The sequence below is a fragment of the Atractosteus spatula genome, chromosome 4 (genome assembly GCF_055471065.1).
Source record: "Atractosteus spatula isolate fAtrSpa1 chromosome 4, fAtrSpa1.hap1, whole genome shotgun sequence".
Taxonomy (NCBI): Eukaryota; Metazoa; Chordata; class Actinopteri; order Semionotiformes; family Lepisosteidae; genus Atractosteus; species Atractosteus spatula.
This window is the reverse complement of record NC_142709.1, coordinates 43,399,851-43,419,809: the sequence shown is the minus strand read 5'-3', so window position 1 is coordinate 43,419,809 and position 19,959 is coordinate 43,399,851. Positions and strand designations below refer to the sequence as shown.

The 19,959-nt window shown below is 36.0% G+C and overlaps 1 protein-coding gene across 1 annotated transcript; it reads right to left on the bottom strand.

Moving 5' to 3' along the window:
* Window positions 1-1,501: 1,501 nt before the first annotated feature.
* LOC148836343 (uncharacterized) lies at window positions 1,502-12,131 on the bottom strand. The gene is made up of 6 exons (XM_088913654.1): window positions 12,098-12,131; window positions 9,112-9,462; window positions 7,828-8,169; window positions 7,406-7,537; window positions 7,060-7,127; window positions 1,502-2,703 (listed from the first exon to the last, which is right to left on the bottom strand). Exons 1-6 carry the CDS (start codon window positions 12,129-12,131, stop codon window positions 2,572-2,574), a joined length of 1,059 nt encoding a protein of 352 aa, XP_088769780.1. The 3' UTR covers window positions 1,502-2,571.
* Between the last annotated feature and the right edge of the window lie 7,828 nt (window positions 12,132-19,959).

The following is a 19,959-nucleotide window of genomic DNA, read 5'->3' as shown; positions in this document are numbered from 1 at the left end:
TTTACAGCACAGTACAATAATAAATGCTGACCATGACTTTAGAAGCATAAATTACCTTACACTCAATTTAAACACAAGCTGTCTTTAGCCCTCTAAGCTGGTTCATACAGAAATGTAGAGAACCAGGCTCAGAACACACAGCTTCATTAGCGAATACATATGCAGGACAACTAGAGAAGACGTTTTACAGAGGATGGATTTTTAGAAACATCCAATCAGTGACATCACTGAAGTCAACTCCTAGGTACTGAAACTGTCGTGTGGATAGTTTCACAAGAATCAGACAAAGGTTTAAGCATCGCTTGTTCTAGATAAAACTGCAAAAAAAAAAAACAACAACCCATAATGTACTTCTTTGCGGCTCTGTTTGCCCAAATCATATAGTCACAATGTGAAATTAGAAAATAATATTACGTAACCAAAATCCGCAATATGGAAACAGAACCTGTGTAATTGTTGACAGATGATGTACTCGTAACATTTTTACAAGACGAACTACAACATTTAAAAAATTACTTGTATGTACTTGATATCTCTAATCAATCCACTGCACTGCAATAAAACAAAACGAAAACTAGAACGCCCTGGGCATACCGTTTCGCGCTTCTTATCAGTTGCTCAAAAGTAATTTGACCGTATGAAATGCATAATATAAACCTAGAAACATATACGTGAGCAGTATTTACGTAGTATCGGTGTCAAGACATACCTCTCAAATACTGTAAATCAAGTTAAAAATATCTCAAGACCGATTCTGGTCATAATGAAACCATGTTTCGTGTATGTTTTCTTTAAAGTACCGAGACCAGCCATATACTGTATGTTTATGTTCCAAAATTAATATCGTTTATGGCCTTCACAACCGTTGCAGTATGCTCCTATTCTTTTTATGCTCAGGCACTAAGATTTCCCTTCAGTGGTAAAATTCCATATAAATATTCAATACTTAAACGGGCACAGTTAACACATTAAATATACATATACATACTGTATACAGTACAGTTTGCATACGGTAATATGTTTATGTTCCTAAATCAATCTCTTTTATGAGCATGTGAAAGGCATGGTGAATCGATTCTCAAAAATTACTGTACTTTGCATGATTGGAAAAAAATGTGTGATTGCGAAATGCTGTGGTGTTACTTTTACAAAGACGGTCAATGAAAAAAATAATTTGGACCAGGGCAATACTTTGAGTTTACAGCTTGTCCAAGGTCATTTATTATTAATACTATTAGTAATATCTTTGTTAAAGACTTTGATGGCTACAGCTCAAACATGAGAGGTTGAGCTTTATTAGCTCCACCTTGCGGAAATTCCGGATACTATTATTTTGCTAGCGGTATTTACCGGTAACTCGCGGTAGACTGCGTACAGCGTACCGGAAAATAATGCGGTATCGCCCGCGCATTTTGAATGGCTGCATCTGTACAGTGCCTTGAAAAAGTATGTACTCCCTGCAAAGTGTCCTATTTAAATTTTCAATCATGACACTTTCAAATGGAACAAGAAAAGGTTTATTCCACTCTGAAAAAAATATAAAGGTTCTCTACGTTAAAAAAAAGATTTAAAAAATTGTAATGGTCTCTGCTTTAGTCTCAGTATGGTACAACAGAACTTCAAATTACAACTCGCAAAACCAACCTTGAAGACCAAAGAGTTGATAAAATAAGGATAAAGTGATAGCAAAGCAGAGATCAGGAGAAGGATATGTATCTCTTTGCAGAGATCAGGAGAAGGATATTTAGATCTTTGAGCACAGCAAAGTCCATCACTAAGAAGTGAAACATTACCAAGATATTACCAAGATGAACCCTTGGCAACCCTTCTAAACTGAGGAGCCAGGCAAACAGGAAACTAGTTATGAGTGTCACAATGAACCCTTGCTTTTGAAAGATTTGCAAAATTGCATTGATTATCCTAGTTCCTAATCAAAGCAGATGTTTAAGATAGAGTGGCAAGAAAGAAGCCTTTACTGAAAACGACCAATATCAAATAAAATTTGAGAAAAAGTGTGAGAAACAATGCAAAATATGTCACATATTTTTTTATATTAAGAGTAAAAATTTGAACATTTTGGACTAATAGCACAATCCCAACACAACCCTTTCAATATTTTTAAATGTTCGTTTTGTGTTAAGGTGGTGGCAATGTTATGTTAAGGGGATTTCTCATAAGCAGAAACTCAGAAGCCTGTCAGGACTGAGATCCTGAAATTATGAGATTGGTTTTGGAAAGATCAAGAAAATCCTAGGGGGACAACCTGACTGAGTCAACCAGTGATTGTCCTTAAGTGGCCCAGTCAAAATCCCAACTTGAATCCAATCAAAAATCAGCTTGATGATTATAGTCCGTTAACTGCTCCCAATGAGCTAGAGACATTTTGAGTAATGAGTAATTGAGTAATGAGTTTAAAAAAAGTTGATTCCCCAACATATCTTCTAAGTACAAGGATATAATGTAGGTAATATCATTAGGTATTACACAATTACAACAGTTAGAATGTATAATACAGGTAATGTATTATAATGCAACTCTGAACAGTTTTTTATTCGCTAAGAATTAACGTTCTTATTCCCACTGTTGGAACATGAAATTGCTGTATATAGTATCCTTGTTTAGTTCTCGTCTCCTGTGTCCCATTCCAGTCCTGATGTGCTTGAATTCTAAGGAAGCATAAGTAACTGTTGATATTTCCTCATTCTGAAAAATAAAATTAAGTGGTTATACACAGGAATATATCATCCTAAATATAAATATACAGTAAATATAAATGGTTAAAAAAAACTTTTAGTAGTCTCAAGCCATGCATGACATTGCTTTCACCATGCATTACAAAAGAGATGGTGTCCTTTGGTGTATACAGATGCAGCCATTCAAAACAAGCGGGCGATACCGCATTATAATGCGGTGCGCTAGTCGCAGTGTAACGCAAGTTTCCATATTAATACTGTATATTCTCGCATAGTACCGTATGGTACCGCATGGTACCGCAAGTAAAATAATAGTATCCGGAATTTCCGCAAGGTGGAGCTAATAAAGCTCAACCTCTCATGTTTGAGCTGTCGCCATCAAAGTCTTTACCGAAGATATTACTCATAGTATTATTAATAAATGACCTTGGACAAGCTATAAACTCAAAGTATTGCCCTGGTCCACATTCTTTGTAACCATCTTTGTAAACGAAAAGATTTTATATTTTCATTGACCGTCTTTGTAAAAGTAACACCACAGCATTTCATTCATTCAATCACGCATTTGTTTCCAATCATGCAAAGATCAGTAATTTTTGAGAATCTCCGATTTACCATGCCTTTCACATGCTCATAAAAGATATTGATTTAGGAACATAAACATATTACTGTATGCAAACTGTACTGTATACAGTATGTATATGTATATTTAATGTCTTTACTGTGCCCGTTTTAGTATTGAATATTTATATGGAATTTTACCACCGAAGGGAAATCTTAGTGGCTGAGCATAAAAAGAATAGGGGCATAACACGTGTGAAGGCCATAAATTATATTAATTTTGAAACATAAACATACAGTATTACAGTATATGGCTGGTCTCGGTACTTTAAAGAAAAAATACACACCAGTATTCCATTTCTCCCTAAACATTTTAAGCATCAAAGTCTTTAACTAACATGTGAAATAGCGTGTATAAAATGTGCTAGTTTTAAGCTTTTCTGCTAATATAATATGGAATCGTGTATCTAAAGAAATTAATAACGATATAATTATATTCATATACTGCAACACAGTAGTACACACTGTACAATGTCTGTTGATTCTGTATGTGTAGGGCTGTTTCACCACTCCTCATGTGACCTTGCCGGTGGTACTGTGGTCTACGTTCCTGACTTGGAAACCAGACACACACCAGGGCCAGTTTTCCCATAAACCAATTAACTTCCCAGTATGTTTTGGAGTACGAGAGGGAGTCATATCACACATATGGAGAAAAACCATGTAACCCAGAGAGAACATGCAAACCCCACACACACAGGACGGCAGGAATTGAACCTAGGACCCCAGTGCTGCAAGATAGCAATGCTAACCACTTCGCCACCATTTGAAATGGATGGATATTTTAGTTATCTTTATAGTTCACAGGTTTGCATGTATAATTTAATTTTGAAAGCCACTGAGACATCAGGTACTACTGTTGTATTTATGAAAAAGAAACAAAACAAAAAGCATACTAACAACTGTGCCATCCTACTCCTTAGTTAATGCATTTTATTATTTATAAACAGTTAACATTGTTAGCAAAATATTTTGAATTATATTTTACCCTGTTTTTTATTTAGTTTTGTATTTAACTTATTATATGATAGTCAGATTTAATGTATATTTGAACAATGAAAATATATTTTTACAAGATGCGGGGGAAAGTGCAACAACTTATTACAACTAATTTAGTGCTAAATTTAATATTATTGATTACTAATAGTTTATGCTAACACCTAATTTTCTTAATTAGATGTATTTAAAACAGTGAACTTAGTGTAACATAACATTCAGAAATACAATCGAGAATAGTTTAGTGGTGTTTGTATAGATTCTAAAATGTATAACGTAACAAAATTAAAGATGATTAAAATCTGTAATCTTTCCACTTGTAATGTCATTAGAAAGTACAACAAGTTTCTGCTTTGTCTAAGGATGGTATCAAAAAGTAGTCTAAGTGGTGAGAAAGCTGTGCTTAATGATAATTAAGGGACTTGAAAGTAAAAAGAGATGCTTCATATTGCTTGATTAATTATAAATGCAGACGCGATTGGTGCCATTAAGCGCTCCAGGCAGCGGAACGTTCGTTCTGTACTGCTGAGCTCCGCGCCTCCTCCCTTTCACGGTGCCACGCCGAGTCTAAATATCTAAACATATGTATCTATATAGCAGGTAGTATCACTGTATTCCACTTTCTTTGTAAACACGGAAAAACAGATTCACAACGCAACGCTGTGTCACTGTGTAAAAAAAACAGGTTTGAACACCCTATATTGTAATGAGCTGCTGAGCTAAGAATAGGAGTTCTTGCTGTCAGAGGGGGTGGAAAGTGCCCGCGGTCATTTAATTAGTATTACAATTCGCACTGATTCCCTTGCGAAGATATGGACATAAGAATATTCGTGAGTGGTCAAAAAATAGCATTAAGCACTTAAAATGAATATGGTTAATAATAGTAAACTGTAACATGCTGTAACAAGATCGGCTAAACTGGGAAGGCTATTCCCACACACCCTGCCCCCACTGCCATTAGAATATACACAAAGCACTCCCCAGACTGTCCGCCTATTTCACTGTTACCTGGTACCTCTTTGTTTAGAACTCACTCTCCCCCCTGCCTGTCTCACTTTTAATCCTTCAATGCCCGGATTGCAGCACTAAGATGTTTTTCCAAGAAAAAAAGAGAAATTAAAAAAAGAGAAATTTCACCAGAGCCTCTTCTAATTTTTAGTTTAGAAGGATTCAAGCAGGATTTTAGATGAAAGACAGCGATCTTAAACAAGCCCAAATCATAATTGAACCCATTCAGAGCCTACATTACATTTTAGCGTTTCATTCTGAGCAGAAACCCTCACATCTGAAGAAGGCTTGTGTTTTCTCTCTTCTCTTTTAAGCATGTGTACAATGCTGTAATACAATTTAAAATAATTAAAAGTTTAAACAGTATCAACTAAACTCCATTAATATAAGTATCGAGTGGTATTAAATAAATACAGCTTTTTAGTATAGATTACACTTTTCTAAAATGTATTTAAAAAATAAAAACGATTACAATCTAATCTTTCCACGTTTGATCCCAAAATCCAAAGAAAAATAAATCTAAATGGGGAGAAAGCTATGCTGAAAGTTTATTAAGATACTTAGAAGACAAAGATAACAATTTATGTTGCATTTGTCTGATTGTGAATAAAAAAAATACATTTAATTAAACACATGTTTACGATTTAAATCAAAATGCAATTTAAATCAATATAAATGTTTATATTGTAACGCATACTGTACAGCCTCTATTTCTCTATAAAAATTTAAAAGATCGTTTGTGCAGCCTAAGAGGGGAGGTCTAAAATATTGCTATTTTATTTTTTAAAGAAATGTTTGTGAAAAGAAAAGTCGTGGCGTCAGCTGGATTTGAACACCCAACCTATGATTCAGAAGTCAAGAAGTAAACCACAGTACCACCCACAAGGTCGTATGAAAGGTGAAACAGCCCTACATATAACGAGTCAACAGACATTGTAAAGCGTGTACTACTGTGTTGCAGTATATGAATATAATTATATCGTTATTAATTTCTTTAGATACGCGATTCCATATTATATTAGCAGAAAAGCTTAAAAATACCACTTTTTATACACGCTATTTCACATGTTCGTTAAAGACTTTGATGCTTCAAATGTTTAGGGAGAAATGGAATACTGGTGTGTATTTTTTCTTTAATGTACCGAGACCAGCCATATTCTGTATGTTTATGTTCCAAAATTTATATCGTTTATGGCCTTCATACGCATTATGCTCCTATTCTTTTTATGCTCAGCTACTAAGATTTCCCTTCAGTGGTAAAATTCCATATAAATATTCAATACTAAATCGGTCACAGTAAAGACATTTATATCTTTCTACGACAGACCAACACACCACGAGTGCCCCTGTCGATCAACCAATCACGTACCGCAGTATGACGCATGGTGACGTAGCCAAATGCCCGCGGTACGTGTTTGTGCCGCGCACTTTGAATGGCTGCATCTGTATTCTTTTTTTACACACATTAACCTTTTTATCACTTTGGTAATAGTTTATCTTGTTTTCTTCTGAACAGGTTCTGAAGCATGGTGACGGTAATGTCATTGTCTTGGAATGTATACACAAACATTTTGTGTAGAAGAAAATATTTCCACAGTTACTGGGTGATTAAAGTTACTTAAAGTGAATGTGTCCTAATACATGATACACTGTAAACCACTAGGTTAAACACAAAGATTTATTTTTGTTCTAAAATGATCAAACGTGTGAATGGAAATACAAAAATAATCCTCAGACATACCTGGTGCTGGGAGCTGTCAGGTTGTGTGTGCTGGGATGAGGAATGGGCCACGTGTTCACAGGCACTTTCTATACAGAGTGAAGTCACAGTGTATAGGAAGTAGAACAGACAGGCTTTCTGCATTGAGCACTTACAACAGCATTGTAGGAAAAAAAAAGCTCTTATACTTTGAAGATAAGAATTTAAAAATGTTGGTAGTTTGAATAATGCAGTTTGTAACTTTTTATATCATTGTATTGGTTTTATTTATTTTTTGAGCTAATAATTCTTATACAAAACTGGGATCTGTTCAAAACCAGATTAAAGTCCCAGTAACTATGATCTGTAGGAAACAGAAATAGCTTACCCACACAGCAGCCACAATGGGCTAACTGGGAGTGTCCATACCACAGGACAGCGATCACAACAACAAGAACACCATTCAGGATTCCCAAACCCAAAACCACCAGAAATTGCCTGGAATCATGGCTCTGGTATACTGAATTAAAGAAAAAACAGTGTGTTAATATTGTTTAAAAACTAGGATAATGTGCTATATGCCATCATTGTTGTGAAGAAACCTGATACTGCATGAAATTTTCCATATTAATAATTATATATTAATTAAAATAAATACAATGTTTGCTAAAAATTTTAGAGGCACACAATGAATAATGTATTTAAAAATTTTAGTTACAATTTTACAAATCTGTTCCTCTTTTACATATTTGCTTAAGATGGCCTTTATCTTATTTGATAGCATAAGAATTTAAAAAAATAATCAGTTACCATGAGCTTCATCATGTAGTGTTCCATTGCCAAACAAGATCTCTCCACAAGTGGCCACAGCGCAGTAGTAAATCCCAGCTTCAGAGTGGCTAAGGTTCCTCTTGGGGAGGTCATAGATACAGCTCTGTGTAGGAAGCCCAGCCTCTGAGCTTCTCTGAAACACAATTCCTTGTATGAAAGTCATTTTTGTGAAAGGCTGCCCTAACAGATGCCCAAACCATGAAACATTTGTGTTTCCTGTATGTGTCTGTCTGTACATCGCACACCAATTATCAGTATTGTCCCCTGACTGGAGTGATTTAGACAGAGTTGACAGGACAGGCCAAATTCTGTCTTCATCATCTAAAATAGAACAGAAACAGAGCTGATTGATTTTGTGATCACTCAAATTTATTCCAATATTACACATAATTTTTACATATTTCTTTATTTAAAATGTCAATTACAAAAAGGACATTTTTAAAATAATGTTGGTGATGTTAATTATGACAAGACAGACATATTGTATGGTAAAATCAAATACAGTAATTTTTAAAAGTTTGCATAAAGCAATTGTTGTAGGAAATACATTATCTGAGTTGTATTAATAACATAATATTTTGTTAGCATTTAATGATTGGTTACAAAAGTAGGACCAAAAAATGAAGATCAGAATTGTTTGCAATGTTAAGCAATAAGAGAAAATGTTTCAGTTTTATTAAACTCCCAGAAACTCAGATAACTATTATAAATGTAAATTGACTACACTGTATAGTGGCTGCAACAGTTGTTCTTCTGAGACTTATAAATAGAATAATGTTTCAGATTTACACACTGGAACATGAAAAGTTCCATTGTCAGAGGAGTCATGTTCAGGGGTGCAGATCTTCTTGTGAAATTAAATAAACTTTTTGAAACTTAAAGATATGAAACTAAGATAAATATCAGCCAACAAGAAAATAAGCTGGAGTTTTTCAAACATTTCAGCCTTGTTCTTAAAACACTAACAATGTAGAATGATGCCACTCCATTATTAAATATAATTCCTAAATTACTGTGTGCTTTTGTGTATGTGCCATTTGATTCTGGAATAGACTCTAGATTGCATTTATCATTATGTGAATAGTAGCTGTCTGATAATAGTTGTGTTCTTTACAACCTTAGAAACAGTAATGTAAAACCTGCTATCCTGTTTTTGGAATGAAATGATTTCTCTACAGGTTCTTCTATGACTTTCATTCTCTTACACCAAAAATAAATGTAACTAAATTTAACCAAAGAATTCTCAATAAAATCTCTCCTTACCCTTAACAAGCAGTATAGTTCCATTTCCAAACTTCAGATCCATGTATCGTATTGCTCCACAGTAATATGTAGCAATATCTGAAAACTCAACTTTTGAAATGTGGAGATTAAATCTAGTTCCATTCTTTTGCATGGCAAAACGTGTATCTTTAAGTCCTTCGTATAATGTAAACACATTACTGTGACCAAAAGATGATAAGATGCACCTGGGAGCCTGTGCAATGACCTGTTTGTACCAGACCAAGTGACTCAGATGTTCTTGTTCAATGGTGCACTCCAGAGTGGCAGATTTTCCAAGCTGCACCATCACTGAGGAACGAGGCTGAGATACCAAATCTGGCGAGATCACTCCTAGAAAGTTATATAGGCAATGCAAAGTTAGAATAAGGAGGTCATATTGCTCCAAAATACGGCTTCAATTTTCTTTCTTCAGAAATAACAGATTTAAAAACACAGAGTATACAGTACATTAATAATAATGTAATGTGGGGAGCTGTGTCAGTATGTGAGCTGCAAAGGAACAGAAATTAATCCCACAGTATTAAGAAGAAATAATGTGTAAAGCACAATATTTCAGGTACATTCGCACCTGCAAGGCACCATAGATGAAACAACGATTCTTGTATGTTTTATTCTTTCCCTTCAATTTTTAATGTGAAATTAGACTCTTCACGTTCTGAAATGCTCTTCAGCATCTTCAGGAAGTAATTGGTTTACAGATAAAAAATACATTTTTCTAAGGATTGTGGTTAAACATTTTACAGAATGAAAGCAATGACAATTTTTCAAGATGCTTAATTTATAAATAGAATGGATTAACATGTCATAAATTGGCAAATGTCCAAACAATATGATTTTTTTTTTCAGGACAGATAATTTATAAACTTTTTTCAAACAATGCTTGATGATTTTCAGAAAAGTTTCTTTATGAATAATATAGTTAAAAACTATAGAGCTACCTTAAAATGATTTGTGTTTATAGCACTGGAACATCACAATCTGTGTTCAGAGACTTCTTTTAAGAGTCAATGGAAATGATAATATCTTAAGTATTAAAAGTAATAGCCCAGTATTAGTGTCAATATTTTGTACAGTCAAATAGTTTTGTTTCAGAAGTTTTTAATGATTCTAAAATATGTATATATGCACGTCTAATTTCAGTTATTTTTCATTTTTGGCAAACAATAAAATTGGTCTAGGTTATATACACTGATGAAAATCTGGAATCATTCATTGCAAACTTTTTACATTATAAAAATATCAGTAGCACCTGAAAGTTGTAAAGTAAAACAGTTTTGACATTACATTGAACATTGAAGAAAACATAAAATGATCGGCGCACAACAGCAATATACAATATATGTACATTCAGAAACTTTGTACTTTTTGACTGTTGTATCAAAAATAATTTAAAAGCCAACATCTACCATTAGCTTAAAGGAAATTATATAGGAAATCCACAGCTCTGTTAACTGCCCATAGCCATCATTCATGCCTTTGGCTCAAAAAAAAACTGCTACAAATATATATCCAATAGGATACACTTCACCCATGTATATGCAACAAGCAGATTTTATTATATCTTTTGCAGAAAGTGCCCAGCCATTTCCCAGGAAGGTGAAACAGACATAAGATTGGTAGACATTTCAGAGAGCAAATCCAGAACATCTGAGTTCCACAGCAATCACATCCCCTGGACCATTTGTAAACTTGTTTGGTAAAGTGTATGATATCAATATCAGTTTGTATATTTCATTTTGTTTTGTGGTCTAAACTTAGTACCTGATGGTTTACTTCTAGATCACCATAAAATGATGATAATCTAGAAGTATAGCTGTTCCTTAAAATCTAGGTTGTAAAATTATCCATTTTATAGAAATTATCTATTCTGATTCTAAATTTTCTGTCTTACAAAAAATCCTAATAATTATAAATTAACCAACTTTAAATTCATTCAAAGTAATTCATTATAATCAAATTAACTACTGAACAGCCCCTCATAATTCAAGTGTTGGTCAAATATTTTCACTAAATATACCAAACTCTGTCTAATGTACCCATACTTTAACACAAAATACACCCATACATATTTTTATTTTAGTCTAAGTCAGTCAGATAGATGTTCATGGTATAAATGAACTGTTATGAACAAATGCACTTTGTACATAGGCAGAATAATGTTTATTTACAAAGTCTTAATACATTAAATATGCTTACGCTATATGTATCACCCAATAAGTGGGCATGGTAATTTTTGTAACTTGTCAATAACTTTTTTTTTCCAAGAATGTGCATGTCTTGCATATATGTGCATATATAAAATATAACTATCAAAACTGGAACTTTTTCTGGGAATAAATATATATAAAATATTTTACTAACTAAAGATTCTATATTTGTTATAATCCATTTTTTCTTGAACTAGTGGTTAAACAGAATCGCTTGTAATTTATTATGCTTGTCTGTAAAAAACATAGATAAAAGTAAGTAAATATCCATTAAAAAGTTAAAACATCATAAAGATGCACAAGACAAACTGCTTACAAGAGAATGAAACCTTTCTTGTTTTTTATACATCACAGTTATTAATATTGTATGAAGAGAATTTAAGAAGAAAACAGAAATTTTATAGGGTTTTAGATGTTGATTCAATTTAGATTTTATATGTAATAATAATGTATTAATAATTGCTACAAACTTAAAATGATGTCATTTATAATTAGAATTAATTTATAATTATATAATTATATATAACCCTTAAATTGCATATTTTACACATTTTGAAACAATTATTATGGTGATTTCAGAGCTGTACAATAAAATCATATAATTATCAATCTACGTGGTATGAATGCATGTGTATTAAAATAACTTCAGAAATACAGATGAAATGTAATTTTTTCTTTATAATTAATTAAATTATTATATATAAACTTTATATAGAAAATTTGAAAACTAAAGGAAAGACACAAGTGTCTATACTTACTCAAGAGACACATAAGAAGGCAATATCTGAGCATTCTGATCTGATGTTTAACCTGAAGTATGGAAAAGTAAAAAGTATTATAGGTTAACAGTAAGACGGATGTTAAAGTTGATACATAATTTGATTGGGGGGACTCATTTTGCATAAACAGATAATGCTGCTAGGTTGTTGGTTGTCCGCCCACTCCTCAGAACTTATCAAAAGAAAGCTTTCTTCAAAGAAGAAGAAAAAAAAAGTTATCTAAGTAAACTTTTGTAATGGATGATTGCAATGACCTCTGCAGCTCATTGTTCACAATGCACATATAAGTATAAAGTACAGTATATATTTTAATTAATTAATTAAATGCCTTTCAGTTAGATGCTTCAGTGTTGAAGCAACATGAGATTACAATAACTAAAACAGAAAAAAAAATATTATATTGATGATACGATGAAAGCAAATTTTGATTATGATATGAGAAATAACTTTTTGAGACATTGTCTGGGTTTCCATGTGCAATAAATCTTATAAAATGAGATGGTGACAGTCTGTTCAGCAGTTGGGCTAACGTTAGAAAAAGAAAGCAACACATTAAATTATGCAGTCTATCTAGTTAAATTTACAGATTTGTAATTTTGTTGTTGTTTCATGTTTTATTTTCAATAACAGTGTATATTTTTTGTGATCAGCTATATATTTGACTGCTACTGGCTACAGGACAAAAGGTCACATTCTATGTAACTATAACAATCTTGTACCTATAACCTCTGATTTGACGGGCACATGTTTAAATCTATGAATGTTTAAAATGCCACTCCAGAATGCAAAACATTGGAAAAGACTCGACTCATATCAAATCATTTAGGCATCCTGACAAGGTTATTATAAAATTGTATGTGTATATTAATCCTTTAATGTTGTAATCCACATATTAATTAAAAAAGTCAAATTAATTAACATCACCTAAAAACATAGTATACACAGTTTTGAACAACATCTGAGGCTCATCAGCTGACTGTGTTGGTGTAGTCTTCGATGCACCTTTCAAACAAGATTAATTTTACAATATTTAATGCAGCCCTCTTCTACTTGTAGTACTTGACTATGGTGTGATGCTATTTTACTCACAAGACAATCAAGAGTAACAGTGACAAACTAGTATATTTTTTGTTTTCTGCAAATTCAGAACAATTTAAATGTATTAATATCAAATACTGTTTTGCCACTGTTGGCAAGGCTGGGGAGGGCACTATCCTGGAGTTCCACCACTTGACAATATTGGTATACTATCCAAATGGGGGATGGCTATTCTTTTAATTGATTTAAACAAAGTGATTGAGGACATTGATGAAGACTTTGGGAAGGTAAAAACCTGAAACTTAAAAAACTGATTAGGTTGGAACAGTTGGTATAGACCTCTTGTACAGGACATATGTATGTATACAGAGATGCTTCCATTTATTAACTTAGGGGTTAAGAGAAGTGTATTGTAGTGGCATTGACCTTTTTAGTTATGAATTTTTTTTAGAAGATTCATATTCTCCACTAGGTAAAGCACCTACTGGATCCCATGCAGTTTGTCTACAGGGCCAAAAGAGGTGTAGAAAATGCTACCCTCACATGCCAGGATTTTATTTATACATTTCTCATCAGCCTTTCACACTATTTAACCACACCTATTAGTGGAGAGATTACACTCAAATTTTAATCTGGACTTTAATATTGTAGGCTGGATCCTAGATTTTATGACCAACAGATAACAGAAAGTGAGGGTAAAGACTCACCTGTACCTGTACTAGGAAGAAGACGGCGTCGTAGGAAGAGGGGTAAATGGGCAGGCATTCTGGTAAGATTGAGGCAGCGCGGCAATTGTGCCCCACCCCTGAGTATACTTCTTGCTAATGTTCAGTCACTGGACAATAAACTGGATGAACTGAGAGCAAGGCTTGCTTTTCAACGGGACATCAAGAACTGCAATGTGCTGGCATTCACTGAAACATGGCTTGACCCATCTGTTCTGGACTCTGCTATCCTCCCGGGAGGATTTTCTATTCACCGTCAGAACAGAACACCGGATTTGGGTAAGAGCAAAGGCGGCGGGCTATGCTTCATGGTAAACGATTCCTGGTGCACAGACGTGGAGATTATTTTAACATCATGCTCTATACATCTTGAACATTTGACAATAAAATGTTGGCCTTTCTATCTCCCGAGGGAGTTCACATCGGTAGTTCTCACAGTGGTGTATATTCCCCAGCAGGCAAATTTTACAAAGGCACTGGATGAACTACACTCTCACCTTAACAGACACGAGAATACACATCCTGAGGGGGCATTCATCATAGCGGGTGATTTCAACAGTGCAAACTTGAAGAGAACAATGCCTAATCTACATCAACACATCGACTGCCCGACGCGTGGAACCAACACGTTGGACAATGTTTACACTCCCTTCCGGGATTGTTACAAAGCCCTCCCCTGACCTCCTTTCGGCAAATCCGATCACGCCTCCATTCTGCTACTTCCTGGTTACAAGCAGAAGCTTAAACAGGAGAGGCCAGCGTTAAGAACCATTCAACGTTGGTCAGATGAATCAGATTTTATAGTAAATCATTGTTTTGCTACCACTGACTGGCAGATCTTCTGTGAAGCTGCCAAAAATAATATCAATCTGTATACGGACTATGTTACTGGCTACATCAGTAAAGGCATTGAAGACATGATTCCCAGGATTACTGTTCGCACATATCCAAATCAGAAACCGTGGGTAAATGGCGAGATACGCGCCAAACTGAGAGCTAGGACAGTTGTTTTCAATTCTGGCAATATGGATAAATACAAAAAATCTAGATATTACCTCAGGAAAGCTATCAAAATAGCTAAATACAACTACAGAGTAAAATTAGAGTCATATTATCACTGCTGCAACACACGAACCATGTGGAGTGGTATACGCACCATTACAGACTACAAAACGCAACCCAGCTATGTCGCACAACAGTCTGCCTCTCTTCCTACTGAGCTAAATTCATTCTATGCTCGGTTTGAGGTCAGTAACGCAGATCCAGTCAGGAAGATTCCAGAAATCCAAGACGGAAACCCACTGATCATATCCAGAGCAGATGTGTAAAGTTTTTAAAAAGACCAATCCACGCAAGGCTCCTGGCCCTGATGCCATCCCTGGCCACGTTCTGAAGGCATGTGCAGACCAGCTGGCAGATGTCTTCTCGGACATATCCAATCTCTCTTTAGCTCAGTCTATAGTTCCTTCCTGCTTTAAGAAAACCACCATTGTTCCCGTTCCTAAGAAACCCAGAGTCAGCTGCCTAAATGACTACCGCCCTGTTGCACTCACATCAGTTATCATGAAGTGCTTCGAGCGGTTGGTCAAAGCATACATCACCTCCTCACTGCCTGACACCCTAGACCCACTGCAATTTGCGTATCGCCAGAACCGGTCAACAGAAGATGCTATTGCCACTGCCCTCCATACTGCCCTCTCACACCTGGATAAGAAAGGAACATATGTGAGAATGCTGTTTATTGATTACAGCTCAGCATTCAATACCATAGTGCCCTCAAAGCTTGTCATCACGCTCCAGGACCTCTGTAACTGGATCCTGGACTTCTTGACAGAACATCTGCAGGTGGTGAGGGTGGGCACCAACATATCCTCTACCCTGACTCTAAACACTGGAGCCCCCCAAGGCTGTGTGCTTAGCCCTGTCCTCTACTCCTTATTTACTCATGATTGTGTCGCCAGGCATAACTCAAACTCCATCATTAAGTTTGCGGACGATACAACAGTCATCGGCCTGATCCCAGACGGTGAAGAGTCTGCGTACAGGGAGGAGGTTGAAACCCTGGCAGCATGGTGCCAGGAGAACAACCTCTCTCTGAACATCAGTAAGACAAAGGAAATGATTGTAGACTATAGAAAACACCAGGGAGGAGATCACACACCTATCTACATCAGTGGGACTGCAGTGGAGAGAGTCAGCAGTTTTAAGTTCCTGGGAGTTAACATCTCAGAGGACTTAACCTGGACCCACCACATCAACACCGTGGTCAAAACAGCACGGCAGCGCCTATTCTTTCTCCGTAGGCTAAAGAGGTTTGGCATGCCATCACATATCCAGGCCAACTTCTACAGGTGTACTATTGAGAGCATCCTGACTGGTTGCATCACTGACTGGTATGGGAACTGCTCCGCCCGGGATCGCAAAGTACTGCAGAGGGTGGTGAAGTCAGCGCAGCTCATTACCGGCTGTGAGCTACCAAACATCCAGGATGTCTACTCAGCTAGATGTCTGAAGAAGGCCAGGTCCATTCTCAAGGACCCCAGTCATCCCAGTCACAAATTGTTTTCCCTCCTACCGTCCGGTAAACGGTACCAAAGCATTCGGTCCAAGTCCAACAGACTACGGAACAGCTTCTACCTCCAGGCAATAAGACTGCTGAATAGCCAACCTGCAGCTCCTTTAGCAAATCACCTGTAATGGCTACATGGACACACAGTTTTCACTATATTCAGCATAACCACACTTCTTGTATATATTGCATACACCATGGACACATAGCAGCTCTTCTCATATTGAGTTTTATTCCATTTCTATTACATCTATTATTATGTTACCTTATTTTCATAACCTCAATTTTGTGATTTTTGTGTTTTGGGGATTTTTATGATTTCTGTGATTCTTATTATTTTTGTGAGCTCGCGGAACAGACATTTCATTGCCAGCAACTATTTTGCACGCTGTATTGTTGTGCATTTGATGAATAAACTTTGATTTGATTTGATTTGAAGAGCCTTATACCAGAGCTGCTTTGTTCTTCTACTGGGTCTCCTCCAGGCTGTATACTCTACTCCATTATATCTATTCTGTATACAGACAGCTGTAGCATCCCTGTTTAGGACAGACACATCATTAAGTTTGGTGGTGTAAACTCTAAAATGCAGACACTGATTATGGCCCTGTAGTGGATTATTTTGTTGATTGGTGTAAAACCAAAGACATGATCAGTGATTACAGAAAGCATCCACCATCTCCACAACCATCAGTCACCATCAGCACAGAAATGAAATTGTCAACAGTTTTAAATATCCTGGCAATTTTGTTGATTACTAACTAACCTTTGATGAAAACACAGATGCCATATGCAAGAAAACCCAACAGCAATTGTTATTCCTATGAAAACTCTTTAAATGTGTGTACTAGAACAATTACTTTATCCTATTGAACTTTCATTTAATCTTTCTCTGTATTATTGGAATTGTGAAAAGGAAACACTTCCTAGAATTGTCCAAAAATCATTATTACCCATTTGTTGTCTTTCAACTGAGTGACAGAATTATGTAATGATAAAAGTGTGAAATAGATTTATTTGTGTGAACATATTTTTACATACACTTACAGGTACAAAACAAATTAAAATATGAATACAACTTTAAAATACTTGTATGCATCATTATGACTTTTTATTTGCCAAGCAAAGTTCAAATACCAAACAGTGCTAGACTGAGAGGGAGAACAGTTACTACAGCAGTTAACATTTTTTTCAAGTAAAGAACAATATATACAGTATTTCTAGAAAATAATTTCAGTGAACTTGTCTAAAACTTTTGCTTCATCCTTTTTTGTTTTGTTTGCTCTCCTCAACAAAGCTTTATATAAGGCTATGCACACATTGAGGCACACATACCTAAAGCATGTTTTAGATTTGTGCTACTGCCAAGAGATAATGTACTGATGAAAAAAAGAAACATAACATATTCTGGAATGAGAATACTATAGGTATAGCTTATGTACTTTCAAAAAAAGTTGTCAATTTGTTTTAAGCCAGCAAAGAGGCATTGCAACTTGCCAATCACACGAAAGCTTGTTAGGTGCACTTTTACCCAACAAGGTCCAGGTGGAACAATGCCTGATCAGGTCAAATTCAAAAAGACCTTATTCAAAGCTTAGGTCACTCCAAGGAAAAGGCCACATTTAGTCAGTTTTCTGTGCATTCCATAATGCCTCAAATGTCACCAGAAGCAAGGGAGAGGGCCATTGGCATACTGCAGGCAGGCATGTCATGTGCCAGCGTTGCTAGACACTATGGAGTAAGCCACTCCACTGTGTCCTGACTGCAGAGAAGGTTTCAGCAGTCCAGCAGGACAGATGACCATCCAAGATCTAGTCGCCCTCGAGTGACCACACCAGAGCAGGACCAACACATCAGATTGGTCCATCTGAGAGATCATTTCAGATCTGCCACCCATACTGAAACTGCCAGCAGACACAATGCCTGCATGAGTGACAGGACAGTGAAGGACAGGCTCCATGCTGCTGGCCTTAGAGCAAGGCAACCTGTCAGAGGCCCTCTCGTCAGCAGTGGCATCAGGTCATCTTCACGGATTAATCACTCTTCAGCCTGTTCCACACAGACGGGAGAGCCAGATTGTGGAGGAGGAGAGGAGAGAGGTATGCTCTTGCCTGTGTCCAGGAAACTGACCCCTGTGGTGGAACCAAAGTAATGGTGTGGCTGGCATTCACCATACAGGCTGGACACAGCTCCACTTCATTGAGGGCAGGCTGAACGGTGTGTGCTATAGGGATGGGATTGAGCAGCAAATCATCATTTCCTATGTGAGGCAACATGACCTGACCCTACAGTAGGAAAATGCCTGGCCACACTCAACTGCTGTGGTCACAACTACCCTAAGGAATGCTGGTGTTTAGGTGATGTCTTGGTCTGCCTTCTCTCCTGAGCTTAACCCCATAGAGCACCTTTAGGATGCGCTGGATTGCACCATCCGGAGACATGACCCTCTGCTTGCCAATGGCCAGCAACTATGTCAGTCCCTTCTGCAGGAATGGGTTAATATCCCACAACTGCAGATTCAGACACTCATTGGCTCTATACACCAGAGGTGTCAAGCAGGGGCGGCTGCTAGAGGTGGTCACACAAGATATTGAAGGATTGCAAGACGACTGTTGTTAATGGTTACAGTTGTTATTGTTTTCCTGTTGTTTTTGTTGTTGTACTGTTTTTTTTCTTATTATTCTCATTTGTCTATTATTTCAACAATGAAGGTTGAAATTTCTGGCCAACAATGAGTGTTGCATTTCTTTTTTCCATCAGTATATATTTTGATAAAACATATACTGTATAGGGAAATGTGAATGGCAGTGTTCCTGTCTCAACCATCTTGAAAAGATGAAATGTCATCTTGAAGAGAGGGAATGGTTTTCATGGGAGGAAGAAACCAATTCTTTCTAAATAGAATATTGTCCTCTATAACCAAAGAGTACTGGCCAATCCACAAGATTACCTAAAGAATGCTGAATGGACTGATGAGTGAAAAGCTGAACATTTTGGCAAAAATGAAAAATGTTTTGTGTGATGAAAGTCAAACAGTACCTTCAAATGAAAGAACATAAGAATGTTAGTAGAAGTATCATGGTTTGTGGGTATATTGCATGAATGGCTTGTTAACATTGTAGGAATCATGAATCTGGCATTAAATCCAGAAATTCTGTTAGAAAATGTTAGGGTATCCATCCATCAGCTGATACAGTCAAAAATGGGTCATGAAGCAAGACAATGATTTAAACATAGAATCTACAGATTTCATATTTTGGATTGGCTTAGTTAATGTCTAGACCTAAACCCCTTGAAAATGTTACAGCAAGACCTGAAAAGACATGTTCATACAAATGACACCAAACCGAAGCAGTTCTGAAAGGAAGAATGGGAGAAAATTGATAAATGTCAATGGAAGAGTGATAGAACTTTACAAGAAATATCTGATTTTGCTAGTAAAACCATTACATTTACATGTTGTGCTGTGTATGTGTATTATTGCAGTCATGCTATTTTCTGAATTTGTT